At 52.4% G+C, this 12,683-nt stretch overlaps 1 protein-coding gene across 9 annotated transcripts in view; it reads left to right on the top strand.

Annotated features, from left to right (window-relative positions):
* The window catches only part of VAC14 (VAC14 component of PIKFYVE complex), a 202,426-nt gene that overhangs the window by 36,334 nt on the left and 153,409 nt on the right, over positions 1–12,683 (top strand). For all 9 annotated transcript variants that reach the window (XR_007352308.2, XR_007352304.2, XR_007352305.2 and 6 more), the window contains 2 exons: positions 2,802–2,862; positions 12,282–12,426. Coding sequence is in view for 6 of the 9 variants with exons in the window: in XM_048816827.2 (XP_048672784.1) it covers positions 2,802–2,862; positions 12,282–12,426 (206 nt within the window). In the remaining 3 variants the exon portion in view is untranslated. The remainder of the gene's footprint in view (positions 1–2,801; positions 2,863–12,281; positions 12,427–12,683) is intronic.

Genomic DNA, 12,683 nt, shown 5'->3' on the forward strand with positions numbered 1-12,683 from the left:
ACAGGGCCTTAATTGACTGCAGGTGCTCCGATTAACCTGCAGCTACCTTCCCTAGTCTACAGGGAACCACGCCTTAATTAGCCTTGAGCTTGTATATTTCTCCTCTAGCAATCTCCCACTGCTCCCTGGCCCTCCTGTATCACACATCTCTTCTCCCCCCCGCTCAGCACCGCGGGGTTGGGTTACTTGGGACGAGAGACAGTGTTGTCGTGACAGGTTGTCCGCGTTGCCCTGTTGGCTTCCGGTACTATGCTGTATCCAGAAGTGGAAAGGTTGTAGGGATAGAAACCATCTAGTCACTCGTGCATTCTTCTCCTTGTTTGTGTGCATCCATTGGAGTGGGGCATGGTCTGTCACAAGGGTGAACCGCCGCCCCAGCAGATAGTACCATAGAATCTCCATGGTCCATTTAACCGATAGGCATTCCTTTTCTACTACGGCGTACTGTTGTTCCCTGGGCTGGAGCTTTTGGCTAAGGTAAAGGATTGGGTGCTCCTCATCCCCCACCATCTGTGAAAGGACAGCCCCAAGTCCTACCTCTGAGGCGTCTGTTTGTAGGATGAATTCCTTTTTGAAATCTGGGGCTATGAGCACCGGGTGGCTGCAAAGGGCCGTCCTTAGGTCTGTGAAAGCTTCTTCTGCCGTTTCGGTCCACTTAACTATCTCCAGGCCCCGAGCTCTTATCAGGTCTGTCAGAGGTGCCGCCCTTGTGGCAAAGTGAGGGATGAACCGGCGATAGTACCCTACTATCCCTAAGAATGCTCTGACTTGCTTCTTGCGGCTTGGGCGAGGCTATTCCTGTATTGCCTCCCCTTTGTTCCATTGGGGCTTCACCAGGCCCCTTCTGACTACATACCCGGGGTTTCTGGCCTCAGCTAACCCTATTGCACATTTGGACGGGTTAGCGGTGAGGCCAGCCTGTCTAAGAGCATCTAGTACTGCTTCCGCTTTCCCCAGGTGCGTCTCCCAGTCAAGGCTATGTATTACCACATCATCTAAATAGGCAGCAGCATACTTGGCATGGGGTCGAAGTAATCTGTCCATAAGTCGCGGGGGGCCCCATGGAGCCCCAAAGGGAGGATGGTATATTGGGAAAGGCCATCAGGTGTAGAGACAGTGGTTTTTTCCTTGGTGTCCTCAGCCAGGGGGATCTGCCAGTAGCCTTTTGTCAAATCCAAGGTGGTTAAGTATCGGGCCTTAACCTAACTGATCCACCAGCTCATCAATACGTGATATTGGGTAGGCATCGAATTAGGATACCTCATTTAACTTCCGGAAGTCGTTACAAAACCTCAGGCTGCCGTCAGGCTTGGGGACCAAGACAATAGGGCTGGACCACTGGCTGTGAGATTCCTCAATCCCCCCAAGTTCCAGCATCTTCTTTACTTCTGCCCTAATTTCTTCTCTCTTTTTTGCCTCTGGTATGCGATAGGGTTTATTGTCACCCTTGCTCCAGGACAGGTGACTATGTGGTGTTGGATCAGCATCGTATGGCCTAGTTGTGTGGAGAACACGTCTTGGTTCCTCTGGATCATTTCAACAACCTCTGTATGTTGTTCTGGGGCTAATTTGGGGATATCTTTACCTGCCCTTGTGGGCCATCTGCCTGGGATTGAACTGGCAGGACAGCCAGGAATGTCTCCCGATCATGCTAGGGTTTCAGTAAGTTGATATGGTATATCTGCTCTGGCCTTTGGCGATCTGGCTGCTTCACCTTATAATTCACCTCCCCAACAGCTTCCACGATCTCATAGGGTCCATGCCAGCTGGCCAGGAGCTTACTTCCTGTTGTTGGTACCAGCACCCGTTCTCCTGGTTGAAGTTCTTGTGTTCTTGCCCAACGATTGTAGTAGGTTCGTTGGGACTCTCGTGCTTTTTCCAAATGCTCTCGTACTATGGGGGTCACTTGGGCTATTCGTTCTCTCATTTGGGCTACATGTGTAATGACATTCTTCCCCAGGTTGGGTTGTTCCTCCCATTCTTCCTTTGCGATGTCTAATATGCCGCATGGGTGGCGTCCATACAGTAACTCGAAGGGAGAGAATCCAGTAGATGCTTGGGGAACTTCTCCCATACCTGAAGTTTGCAATATGAGGAGGGTATCCCAGTCTTTGGCCACCACCTTTCGGATCATGCTCTTGAGAGTTCGGTTAAATCGCTCAACCAGACCATCTGTTTGGGGATGACAGACTGAGGTTCGCAAGGTTTGGATGTGGAGCAGGGTACATAAGTCTTTCTTTACTCTCAACATGAAGGGAGTCCCTTGGTCTGTCAGGATCTCCTTAGGGATGCCTACCCTAACAAGGCCTTAATTGACTGCAGGTGCTCCAATTAACCTACAGCCACCTTCCCTAGTCTACAGGGAACCACGCCTTAATTAGCCTTGAGCTTGTATATTTCCCCTCTAGCACTCTCCCACTGCTCCCTGGCCCTCCTGTATCACAGGGCTAAAGGGGGAGGAAGGCTGGGCTGAGGTGGATGAGTAACCTCTAAATGCTAGGTGGACTTGGAGAGCTATAGCTTGAGCTTGTCCTAGTGAAAATATCCTCATGGCCACCTTCCTTCACTAGAGGGCACCAGGAGAGAGTCTGTCTGTGTATGGACCCATGTTAATGTAAAGTGCCTGCTGCAGTGTGGTGTTGGACCTGAGGGTGAGCTCTTCCAGAGGCCTGAATGACTGTCTTCATTGCACAGATCTACAGGGTACTGCGGTGTTCTCCAGCCAGGGGGATGAGTAGGAGTTGCTGTCTCAATCTGCCCCATCAAAGCAGCTAACTAGTGCTCCTTTGATCTTCCTCTAGGCTGCCTGGAAGCCTCCAGCAATTCCAGCCTCAGCAGCACCAGTGTCTTCAATGCAAGCAGGTAAAGTAATGGTTATTGCTTGAGAATGGCATGCATGGGATACAGGTCAGTGAGACCTCCTTTCCCTTTTGTTGAGGCGGGGAGAGACTTGGCTGGGGTGAGGATGGAGGGGCGTTGTCAGGGCTGCAATAAGGGCAGCAGACCAATACATGTGCGCTGACAAGGCTGTCAGAGGGAGGCCTGGCCATGCAGGCTCTGGCTCTAACCAGTGCCACTCCTGTGCTCTTATAGACTCCAAACTCCTTTTTGAGGGCCCCTAAAACAAGACACTTGGCCTTCTGGGAGCTGGCATGCCCAAGGGAGGGGTGGGCGTTTGTGAGGCAGGAGCTCTCTGCAGGGGGTGAAGGAATCAGCGCTTCAAACGCGCCATGGACAGAACCACGACCCCACCTGTCCCAGCCTTCCCTGCTCACCCCCTTCACTCCACCCAGCATGAGACCCTGATGACTGAAAAGGGGAGGCTCCCGGCCCAATTCGCAGAGACCTCCCAGAGGAGGGGAGAAGGCGAAGTAAATTCAGCTGTATCCCTGCCTGCTTGGGAAGCCAAGGAGATCACTGGCCTATTGCGAGTCTTGTTAGCTCAGCTCCGTCCAGGAGGTCCCCCCAGCAATGGATGCTGCTCTAGGAACCTAGAGAGAGAGTGGGAATAGCTGCTGTACGTTTCTGTCCTGCACAGCTGGGGTGAAGTTGCAGAAACTCTGCGTGGGGTCAGGTTTCACAGGGGCAGCCGTGTTAGTCTGTATCAGCAAAAACAACGAGCAGTCCTTGTGGGACCTTAGAGACTAACAAATTTATTTGGGCATAAGCTTTCATGGGCTATGAAAAGCCCATGAAAGCTTATGCCCAAATAAATTTGTTAATTTCTAAGGTGCCACAAGGACTGCTCGTTGTTTCTCCGTGGGGTGCCCCTTTGGATGTATTAACCGTCAGCGCCATACTGTCCCGCATTCCTTGCACAGGCACAGCTTAATGAAAGGCTTTGTTCTAAGCTTGGGTAAAACCTGAATAGACTGCAATACCACCGGCTCACCAGAGAGTGTCACTGTAACTCAGGTGTTAATATGCCTTTGCTCTAGTTTAAAGGCACACAATCAAACTACAGTCCCATCTCATGGGTTACTGTACCTGCTGGACTCCCCCTGTTAGTTTTTGTGCCTTTACAGTCCTAGGCCCTGAGTCAGTAGACACACGTGCTTAACCGTAAGTGCAACAACAGTGGCCATAGAAGTCACCGGCGACTTGTCACCTGCTTAAAGTGAAGTACTTATCAGTGTGCAGTTTTGAGCCTTATCTCTCCCCTGTGTGTAACACAGCCTGGAAACTGACTAGCCAATGGGCTGTCAAATGCACCAAGTTAATGATAAAAGCCTTATACTGCAGAGTGTTAACTACTCACCAGTGGGCCAGTCCTGGAGTGTCCTGTCCCCCAGCGCATCACTGCCTTCCTTTGGAGTGTCAGGTATCTTTCCTGGAGAGGGGAATACCATCCCAGATTTGATGGGCTGATCTGCAGTGGGTCCCCCATCATTACTGGCATAATGGGAGACCCAAAGACCTCACCTGATATCAGAACCCCTTGTGCTAGGTGCTGTACAAACGTGGTAAGAGACAGTCCCTGCTCTGAAGCATTTACAACCAAAGTCGACACAGAGGGTGGGCGGGAGGGGGGGAAAAGAAGTGTAGCGAGGTTACATGACTTTTTTTTCCAAGGTCTCCCTACAGATTAATAGCAGAGCTAGGATTAGAACCGGAAGCAGCTTCATGTCCCCCCACTCCTGCTCCTATGTTTAAGGGCAGCCAGGTGGCTCCGTGCGCTGCCCCCCTCCCAAGTGCCGCCCCCGCAGCTCCCATTGGCTGTGGCCTGGCCGCGCCTCCACGTAGGAGTCAGAGGAGGAACATGCTGCTGCTTCCAGGAGCTGCTTGAGGTAAGCGCTGCCTACAGCCTGCACCCCTGATCCCCCTCCCGCCCTCCGAACCTCTTGGTTCCAGCCCGGAGCACCCTCCTGCACCCCAAATACCTCATCCCCAGCCCCACCCCACAGCCTACACCCCTAGCCTGGAGTCTCCTCCTGCACCCTGAACTCCTCATTTCTGGCCCCACCCCAGAGCCTGCACCCCCAGCCAGAGCCCTCACCCCCTCCTGCACCCCAACCCCAATTTCGTGAGCATTCATGGCCTGCCATCCAATTTCCATACCCAGATGTGGCCCTCGGGCCAAAAAGTTTCCCCACCCCTAGGCCACCGAACTGTGTCCCTTTAATAGTGCAGTGAATTTTTTATACCCAAGCTGTCGCCGATGCAAGTTTCATCAGTGGACTTTACATGTAAGATGTTAAATAGAATTCGTTTAATGGCCTGTCGCTTCAGAGCCCACTCGCACAGAGCATTCACTGCTGATGCGGACAGTCTGCCAAGCTGATTTCTCAGGAGCTTTTTTTTTCTTTAAATCGTGCGGGTGAAGTGTGCGGTGATACTGGAAATGAGCAGCCTCCGCCCACAGGGCCAGTACAGCACAGGCGGTGCTGGGGCAAGTTTCCCCACACCCCGCCATTGCACCCCATCCACACTCTGAAGAGATGGATGCGAGCGTTGGTCAGTTTCTGTGCCAAAGGCCTCTGTGGCTCTCCAAAGTGAGCGTCGATGTGATGGCTGCTCTCGCACTGTCGACCTTTGTCCTTTAGGAAACGGACTGAGTCAGCAGCTGGATGTGAACTGTTGTTGGTCACTCTCCATCTGGGTTGGAGACAAGCTGATGGCTGAGAGAGAGAGAAGGCTCCTTCAATCCCGTGAGACATCCAGTCATGCATGTTCCAGTGAAGCATTGATGCTGATGGATCTGGAGCCTTAGCCCCCTACTCTGAAGTGCCTTGCAAAGGGATGCAGATCAGCTCAGGCAGATGGATGGGGTGATCTAACAGGGCTCCCCCATTCCTGACTTCTAGAATAGTGTAGCCGGATGTCTTTTTAAAATGCTGCCTAGGTTCTTATCCCACCTGCAGCCTCCTCGTATCTGAGCGCCGTGCAATCCATGCATTAAGTGACGTGACCGTCACATGGGGCTTGCCCTTGCTCTCGTCCTCTCCCCGGGGAGATGTGTGCGCGCAGTGGCACGTTTTGTTTTGATAGGGTTTTGTTTGTTTTCGGATGTCCATGCTGCTCTTTGTTTGTTGAGAAGGCAGGTTGCATTGGAGTACAAGGTGGGAAGGCTTCTCATGATACTTAATTCCTGGGGGAGTCTGAGCCATAGTCTGGGACTGGCCCCCTAGAATGTGCTCTGTCCTCTGCAGACGAGTTCAACCCACGTGCTAGGAAATTCTGTTGTACCAGGGGAGTGGAGATGTTGACCATTCTTTATCCTGGAGCTTTGAACACCCTGGGCCCAGGGTATTGAGCACCTTGAAGACAAACCTTGAAGGGGACTCTCCACTGGCTTCCCATAGAGTGTAGGACAGGGGTGATGTGTTGCTGAGGAGAGATCCTGCAGTGTTTCCAGAAGGCGGATGGCTTCAGGCCCAGGTATGTAGCAAGTACTGGGCAGCTTTGACACAAACTAATTTACACTGCACAGTATTAACTACTCACCAGTGAGCCAATCCTGGAGTGTCCCATCCCCCAGTACACCACTGCCCTCCTTGGGAGCGTCAGGTATTTCTTCTGGAGAGGGAAATACCATCCCATATTTGATGGGCCGATCCACAATAGCAATTCCTATGTAAAAGCCCACTTCTTGAGGTTAAAAGGGGCAGAGCTACTTGGATTTTCCCCTGTTAGATGTTTTCAAGGACCTGAAGCTGGGGTGCACTGGGTGCTACAGATGCACAAAAAAATCAAGGAAGGACCTATTAACAGTGGGTAAGGAGGCCCCTTCCTGGCATTTAATGACTAGCTGGGGAAACTGAGGCCCTGAGGCAAAGCCAACTCAAAGGTAATCGTTGTTATAACCCTAGTACAATAGTTTCCCCTGGGCATTTTCTTCTCTTGCATGCTGAGCTCTGTGCTGCTGCTGTCTGGTAGCAGTACTAGTCAGGCTGTTTTGGTTTTTTAGCCATTACTGGCATGGAAGAAGCAAAACTCCCTTGTTGGTGACACACAACAGCACTGAGCTCATTCTGTTCTGCCCTTTCCCCCACTCTGGGTGTGTCTAGGTCCTTGTGGCAGGGACCATCCGCTATTGTGTGTGCACAGAACCTAACACAGTGGGGCCCTGGTCCACAACTGTGGCTCCTAAGCACTACAGTACCACAAATAATTAACCTTCTGTACCAAGCAGATAACATCCGCCATTGGGGCTAGGGTTACTTCAGAGAGCGGAAGTAATGAGGCGGTGGATGTGTCTCAGCTGAGTGGAGGTTAGAGAGCAGGATTTGCAGGGAGCCTTGTTTCAGAGCTATCCTAAACCTTTTGAAACAGGAGACGCCGGGCAGGAATTAGCAGTGGGTTTGACGGTCATTGGACAAGCTTACCCCATCCCGCATGAGCGTGGCTCTGCCCCACAGCAGGAAATTCCAAGGGATTCATTTAGCTTCCAGGGATGCCAGTTCCAGGTGGCTATGGGTGTTTATACAGACGTAACTCAGCCACGTGCTCTTACAGGAGGGTTCAGTCTTGGACAGTCACAGAGCATCAATCACTACAGCTGCCAGATCTCCTCTGTTCATCCAACGCTGCCCCTCCCTCCTAGTGCATTGCTATCAAGCTGCTGTGCAGCTCCGGATTTTGAGGCCTCCTAGCAGTGAGAGCTGGGCAGTGCCCTGCCCCTGCAACAACACGAGATTGCTTGCAGCATTCGCTTTGCCGGGAATCTCAACTTGAATGCCTAGATTGTGGAAGGGAGTGATTGGCAGCACAGCACCCAGCCATCTTGTTTACACAGGGGTACGCAGACTGGGCTGTCAGGCAGCCTGGCTCTTGCCTAGTCCCTAGCTTGGACTGTGAGACAGGACCCCTGCCATCTGCCACAGAGCACTGAGTTGGACTCTGCTCACTCCTCATGCCAGCTCTGCTTGTGAGCAGTGACTCTAGCTCAGCAGAATGCAAGGCAGCAGTGTAACTATCCGCGTTGCACCCGCTCGCTCTGCTAGAGGCTCAGTGACCCTCAAACTGGTGCTGGGCTGAAATACGCCTCCAATCATTGCTACTGCACTCCAGCTCTCCCTTCCCCTCCCATCTGATAGGCAGGGGAAGGAATCCAGGAACCCAGAGACAAACGGCGTGTGTTGAGGGCTTCACTCGCCACTTCTTGGGGCAGATGTCCGCTGGCCCCAGTATTCACTGTCCATGGCCTCTGTGGAAGGAAGATTTAAAAAAAAAAAAATAAATAAAAAAATTCCCATCCCCTAAACAGGGACTGGGGTGATCTCCTTCCAGGGGTGCATGGGGTCTTGTCTGATCTTGCTACAGAGTTCCATGGAGGTGGGGTTAGAAACGGAATGGTTGGGGAGAGAGCGGGGGCTAGGGTTTGAGAGATGTGTACAGAGAAGGGAGAGTGAAAAACATGAAGGACTCCGCTCAAGGCAAGAAAGGAAGGGGAAAAGGGGATTGAAATGAAAAAACTATTGTAAGACTAATCAAAGGAAACCCAGCAAGGTGCATACGCTGTTGAACAGAGCACAGTGCGCGTGTTCCTGTCTGTCACCCCGAGTTCCAGCTCAGGAGACCCATTGCAGTAGAATGTTGAGACACTCAGTATTGCCCTGTGCCGGCGAATACGGCCTGCACCCGCCAGAGCACATTGACGGTGCTTATTGGAGCACTCTGAGCTGCAAAGGCAGAGGCTCTTCAAGCCATCTGTGAGGAGCAGATAGTGGTGAGGCTGCTCTTAGAAAAGCTGCTTTCAGAATGGCCTGGGATGGAATGAATCCGTGAAAGCTGTTTCCGTAAGCCCTACTCGGTTTGCGTCTTCTCTGCGTTCGTGGAAGGCCGTTTCAACTTCTGCTCTGGTGAGGAGTGTCGGGGGAGGGGGGAGCTGAATGATTTACTTAAATGTCCTAATGATTTACAGGCTTTACTACTCCTGAAGTCAGTAGCCGCTTGGCTTTATACAGGGAAGTGAAGCTCAGCTGAAAGTAATGAGGCTCAGTTCTTACTGCCTTCTGCTGGGTATAGGCCCCCCTCCCAAGAAAACAGTGAGAGGAAGAAAACAGACTCCTGATTCAATACCAGTGTTGCAAGCAGCTCCGTACTTTACTGTCTGACCTTGGCTTCAATGTTGCCTGCCCTCCCCCACGGCCAGGTGCAGATGCTGAAAGTCCATAACTTTTTAGAAGTGGGGGGAGCATGTTAGAAAGATTCCTTCTCCCCCGTTGTGAGTGTTTGTATCAGGATGGTAAATCCGCACATGTGCGAGCAAGAGAGAGAAATGCACTTTAGAACAACTTGTTCAGGAAGTTTCAGCTGCCTTTTTCTTTGTCTTAGCATACCCTCCTTCTTGTCTTAGCATACCCTAGAATGAGCAATTAAGCGCTTTGCCCTGGCTATACTTCTCTAGACACTTAACTTGCGGGTTCCTAGGCTGCAAATGGAGAAGCAAAATCAAAGTAGCAACTGAAAAACCGGTGTTGGCATTAATGGAATATGGTGAGCAGAATGTGAGAGATGGCCCTCCAATGGCTACAAGCATTCAGGCAGGGGGGGAAGGTGTTCCTGCTTCCCGCCGCCGGTTCTGTGTCTGAGAAACTGCACAGTATTGTGTCTAAGTTGCTGAAGATGTTATTCAAGAACGCAGAGAAAAGGAGGTCTGCACGTTTGACCTATGGGCACTGGGTGTGTTGCCTTGTTGGGACAGAAAGTGGTACCACCCTAAAGTGCATTGTGAACATTCAAAAACTCTTCCACAACAATCACCAGTCTCACTGTTGACTGAAAAAGGACTGTGAGCCTTGGTAGAATCCCAGGAGGACCATCGATATGTTCAGCTACTTAAGCATGTAGAAATGTGCACTGAATGCCTGGAGTACTCTAATGCAAACAGAACGTGTCTTCCACAACCTTAGAATCTACTAAGCCACACCATCTGTAGGCTGGTCAAAGGACATTTGAGAGGGATTTTGTAGAGTCACTACCAGACTGGGACCCTACCTTCAGTCTTGGTGGAAATCTGGCTTGATCGAATAGAACGAGAGCCACGTTTCAGAGACACTGTGGAATCTGCCATAACTTAACAGAATTGATTCCAAAGGTCATAAGCTGAGCCTAGATCATGAAGGGGAGGTGCTTTCGGAATAAGGGGCTGAGATGACGAGAACAGCTTGCTTGGAACCGCCTTCACGCGGTTGGAGGGAATGAGTGCAGAAGCTGGTGAAGAAGACCAAGGAAACCCTTGAAAGGGCCTTTGGGGGAGTGTGAGGTGGGGACAGGCTGTAGGAGAAGTTATCCAGGGGGTAGGAGGAGCAGGCTTTATGGAACAGAGGAGAGTGCTGAAGGAACGTAGTAGTAGGCTGTCTGCTAGGTTCTCCTAATACAAAGGTGGGCGAACTATGGCCCGCAGGCCACATTTGGCCCATGGGACCATCCTGGCTGAGGAGGCTAGCCTCCATCCCCTCCCCGAGAGCCTCAGCGCGCCGCGCCGTCAGCGCTCTGACCCGCCACTCCTTCCAGGCAGTGCGGCCGCATGGCTGGATCCAGCTGGGCAGCAGAGCTGCAAGCTCCTGCCGCTCTGAGAGGCATGGTAAGGGGGTGGGGAGCAGGGGGGTTGGATAAGGGGCAGGGAGCCCCTGGGGCAGTCGGGGACAGGGGGCGGTTGGATGCGGCAGAGGTTCCGGGGGTGTGGTGGTCAGAGGACAGGCAGTAGGGGGCGGTTGGATAGGGGATGGGGTCCCGGGGGGAGGAGTTTGGATAGGGCTTGGGGCAGTCAGGGGACAGGGAGCGGGGGGGTTGGATGAGTTGGGGTTCTGGGAGGGGCAGTCAGAAGGCAGTTGGATGGGCAGAGGTTCTGTGTGGGGGGGACAGGGAACGGGGGGTTGGATAGGCATGGGAGTCCCTGGTGGGGTGTGGATGGGGGTTGGGGCAGTCAGGGGACAGGGAGCAGAGGAGGTTGGATAGGGGGTGGGGTCCCGGGGGGGGCGGTCAGGGGACAAGGAGCAGGGGGGTTAGATGGGTCGGTACTTCTGAGGGGGGCAGTCAGGGGCTGGGAGGGGGGGATAGGGGGCGGGGGCAAGGCTGTTTGGGAGGCACAGCCTTCCTTACCCAGCCCTCCGTACAGTTTTGCAACACCGATGTGGCCCTCGGGCCAAAAAGTTTGCCCACCCCTGTCCTAATGCACCTGTCATGATATCTAGGAATCCTCATTCTAGTGTTTAGATAGCTGGGCCTCTAGGTCATGGCAACAGGAGTATTTCCATGCCCTTTTCAGATGGGGATGGAACAGTTAGTGTATGACAGGGAAGTGAAGAGCACTTCCCAGCACATCCGCTTCCTAGTGTGAAATCCCTCATTAACAGGACTTCAGTAGGGTTGTGGTGCTATGGCTTTAAAAAAAAAAGGGGGGGGGGAGGAGGAAAAGCTTTGGGTTTCTGCAGACGTGTTCCTCCAAGATTCTCCTGTGTCATCAAGGCCTTATGTACCTAGGTTAATGGGCCACGCTAACTGCTCAGAATAGCAGCTTTCCCTCAAGTACAGTGTCCTGTCAGATGCTTTACAGGAAGGTTCAAGAAACTGTAACAGAGGCAGTTGTGGGACAACCCACCCCCAGGAAAGCTTCCTCCTAACCCCCAGGAGATACAGGTTGGGGGTTTATATTACTTCCAATAAGACAGACCTAAGACTTGAACCTGTGTTTCTTAGCTCCTCAGCCAGTGCTTAACCCATCAGGCTGCAGAGCTGCCAAACCAGGCTTTTCTAGTGATGAGTGAGGGGCTGGGAGCTAGGCTGTCGGGCACACCTGATCCCTGGGGTCACAGTAAGTAGGAGGGGTAGCATGTTGCGGCGGGGCTGGGCAAGTGTGTGCTCCTCTGGCCTATGGAATTGCACTGTTCAGTCTTTCACTTCATGCCCAGAGTAGAAATACATGTAACGAGAGAGGAGCTGCAAACACTGAGACAACAGCCCTAGGGAGGAGAGGACTTTGGGGAGCAGAATGATAAACTCAATACTAAAGGTTCTCTGGCCATCTGATTTGAGTGGTATACACAGGCTCTGCTTGTTCTATCCATCCATCCCTCTCTCTTCCCCGCCACCCCTCCATGCAGTGGGTTCCTGGTTAGCCAATCCATTAATTTAGCAGCTCTCGTCAGTTGTGGACTGTGTAAAATTGCTCCTTCGCTCTTGTGTAGCTCTGAAAGACAGCAAGCCTAGGCAGCTGGGGTCACTTGCCAGTTGATTTGTGGAAGAGGGGGTGCTGGGGCCAAGCTTCTGGGCTGGAGCAGCGCAGGGACACGTGCGCCTACCAACTGCTGTCTTTGCGCCCCTGGCTTTCTGTGCAGCACTGACCGGGTCCCGGTGACCCTCAACCTCGATGGGATAGTGCAGGTATTGGACTGCCACCTTCACGACACAGCCACCGGGATGATGACCAGAATTGCAGTCCTAAAATGGCTCTATCACTTGTACATCAAGACTCCACGGAAGGTAAGTCTGGCTTGTGAAACAATTGGTGCAATAGCCTGCTGCCTTTGTGGAGCTGGGTTGGAGCTCCTTGGTCTCAGCCTGGTTATCATTGACCACTTGTGTCTGTTGCAAAGCCAGTGTGTGGTCCTGGCTCAGTGCCTCAGCGATGTTCTATGACCAGCAGGGGGCACTGCACGTAGTGGGGAGGTATATTGGCAGAGCTGTATGGTGGAGCCCTTGGCTGCAATAGCAAGGAACTGCTGCAGAGCTAGAATAAT

Source organism: Caretta caretta, chromosome 12 (assembly GCF_965140235.1).
Source record: "Caretta caretta isolate rCarCar2 chromosome 12, rCarCar1.hap1, whole genome shotgun sequence".
Classification (NCBI taxonomy): domain Eukaryota; kingdom Metazoa; phylum Chordata; order Testudines; family Cheloniidae; genus Caretta; species Caretta caretta.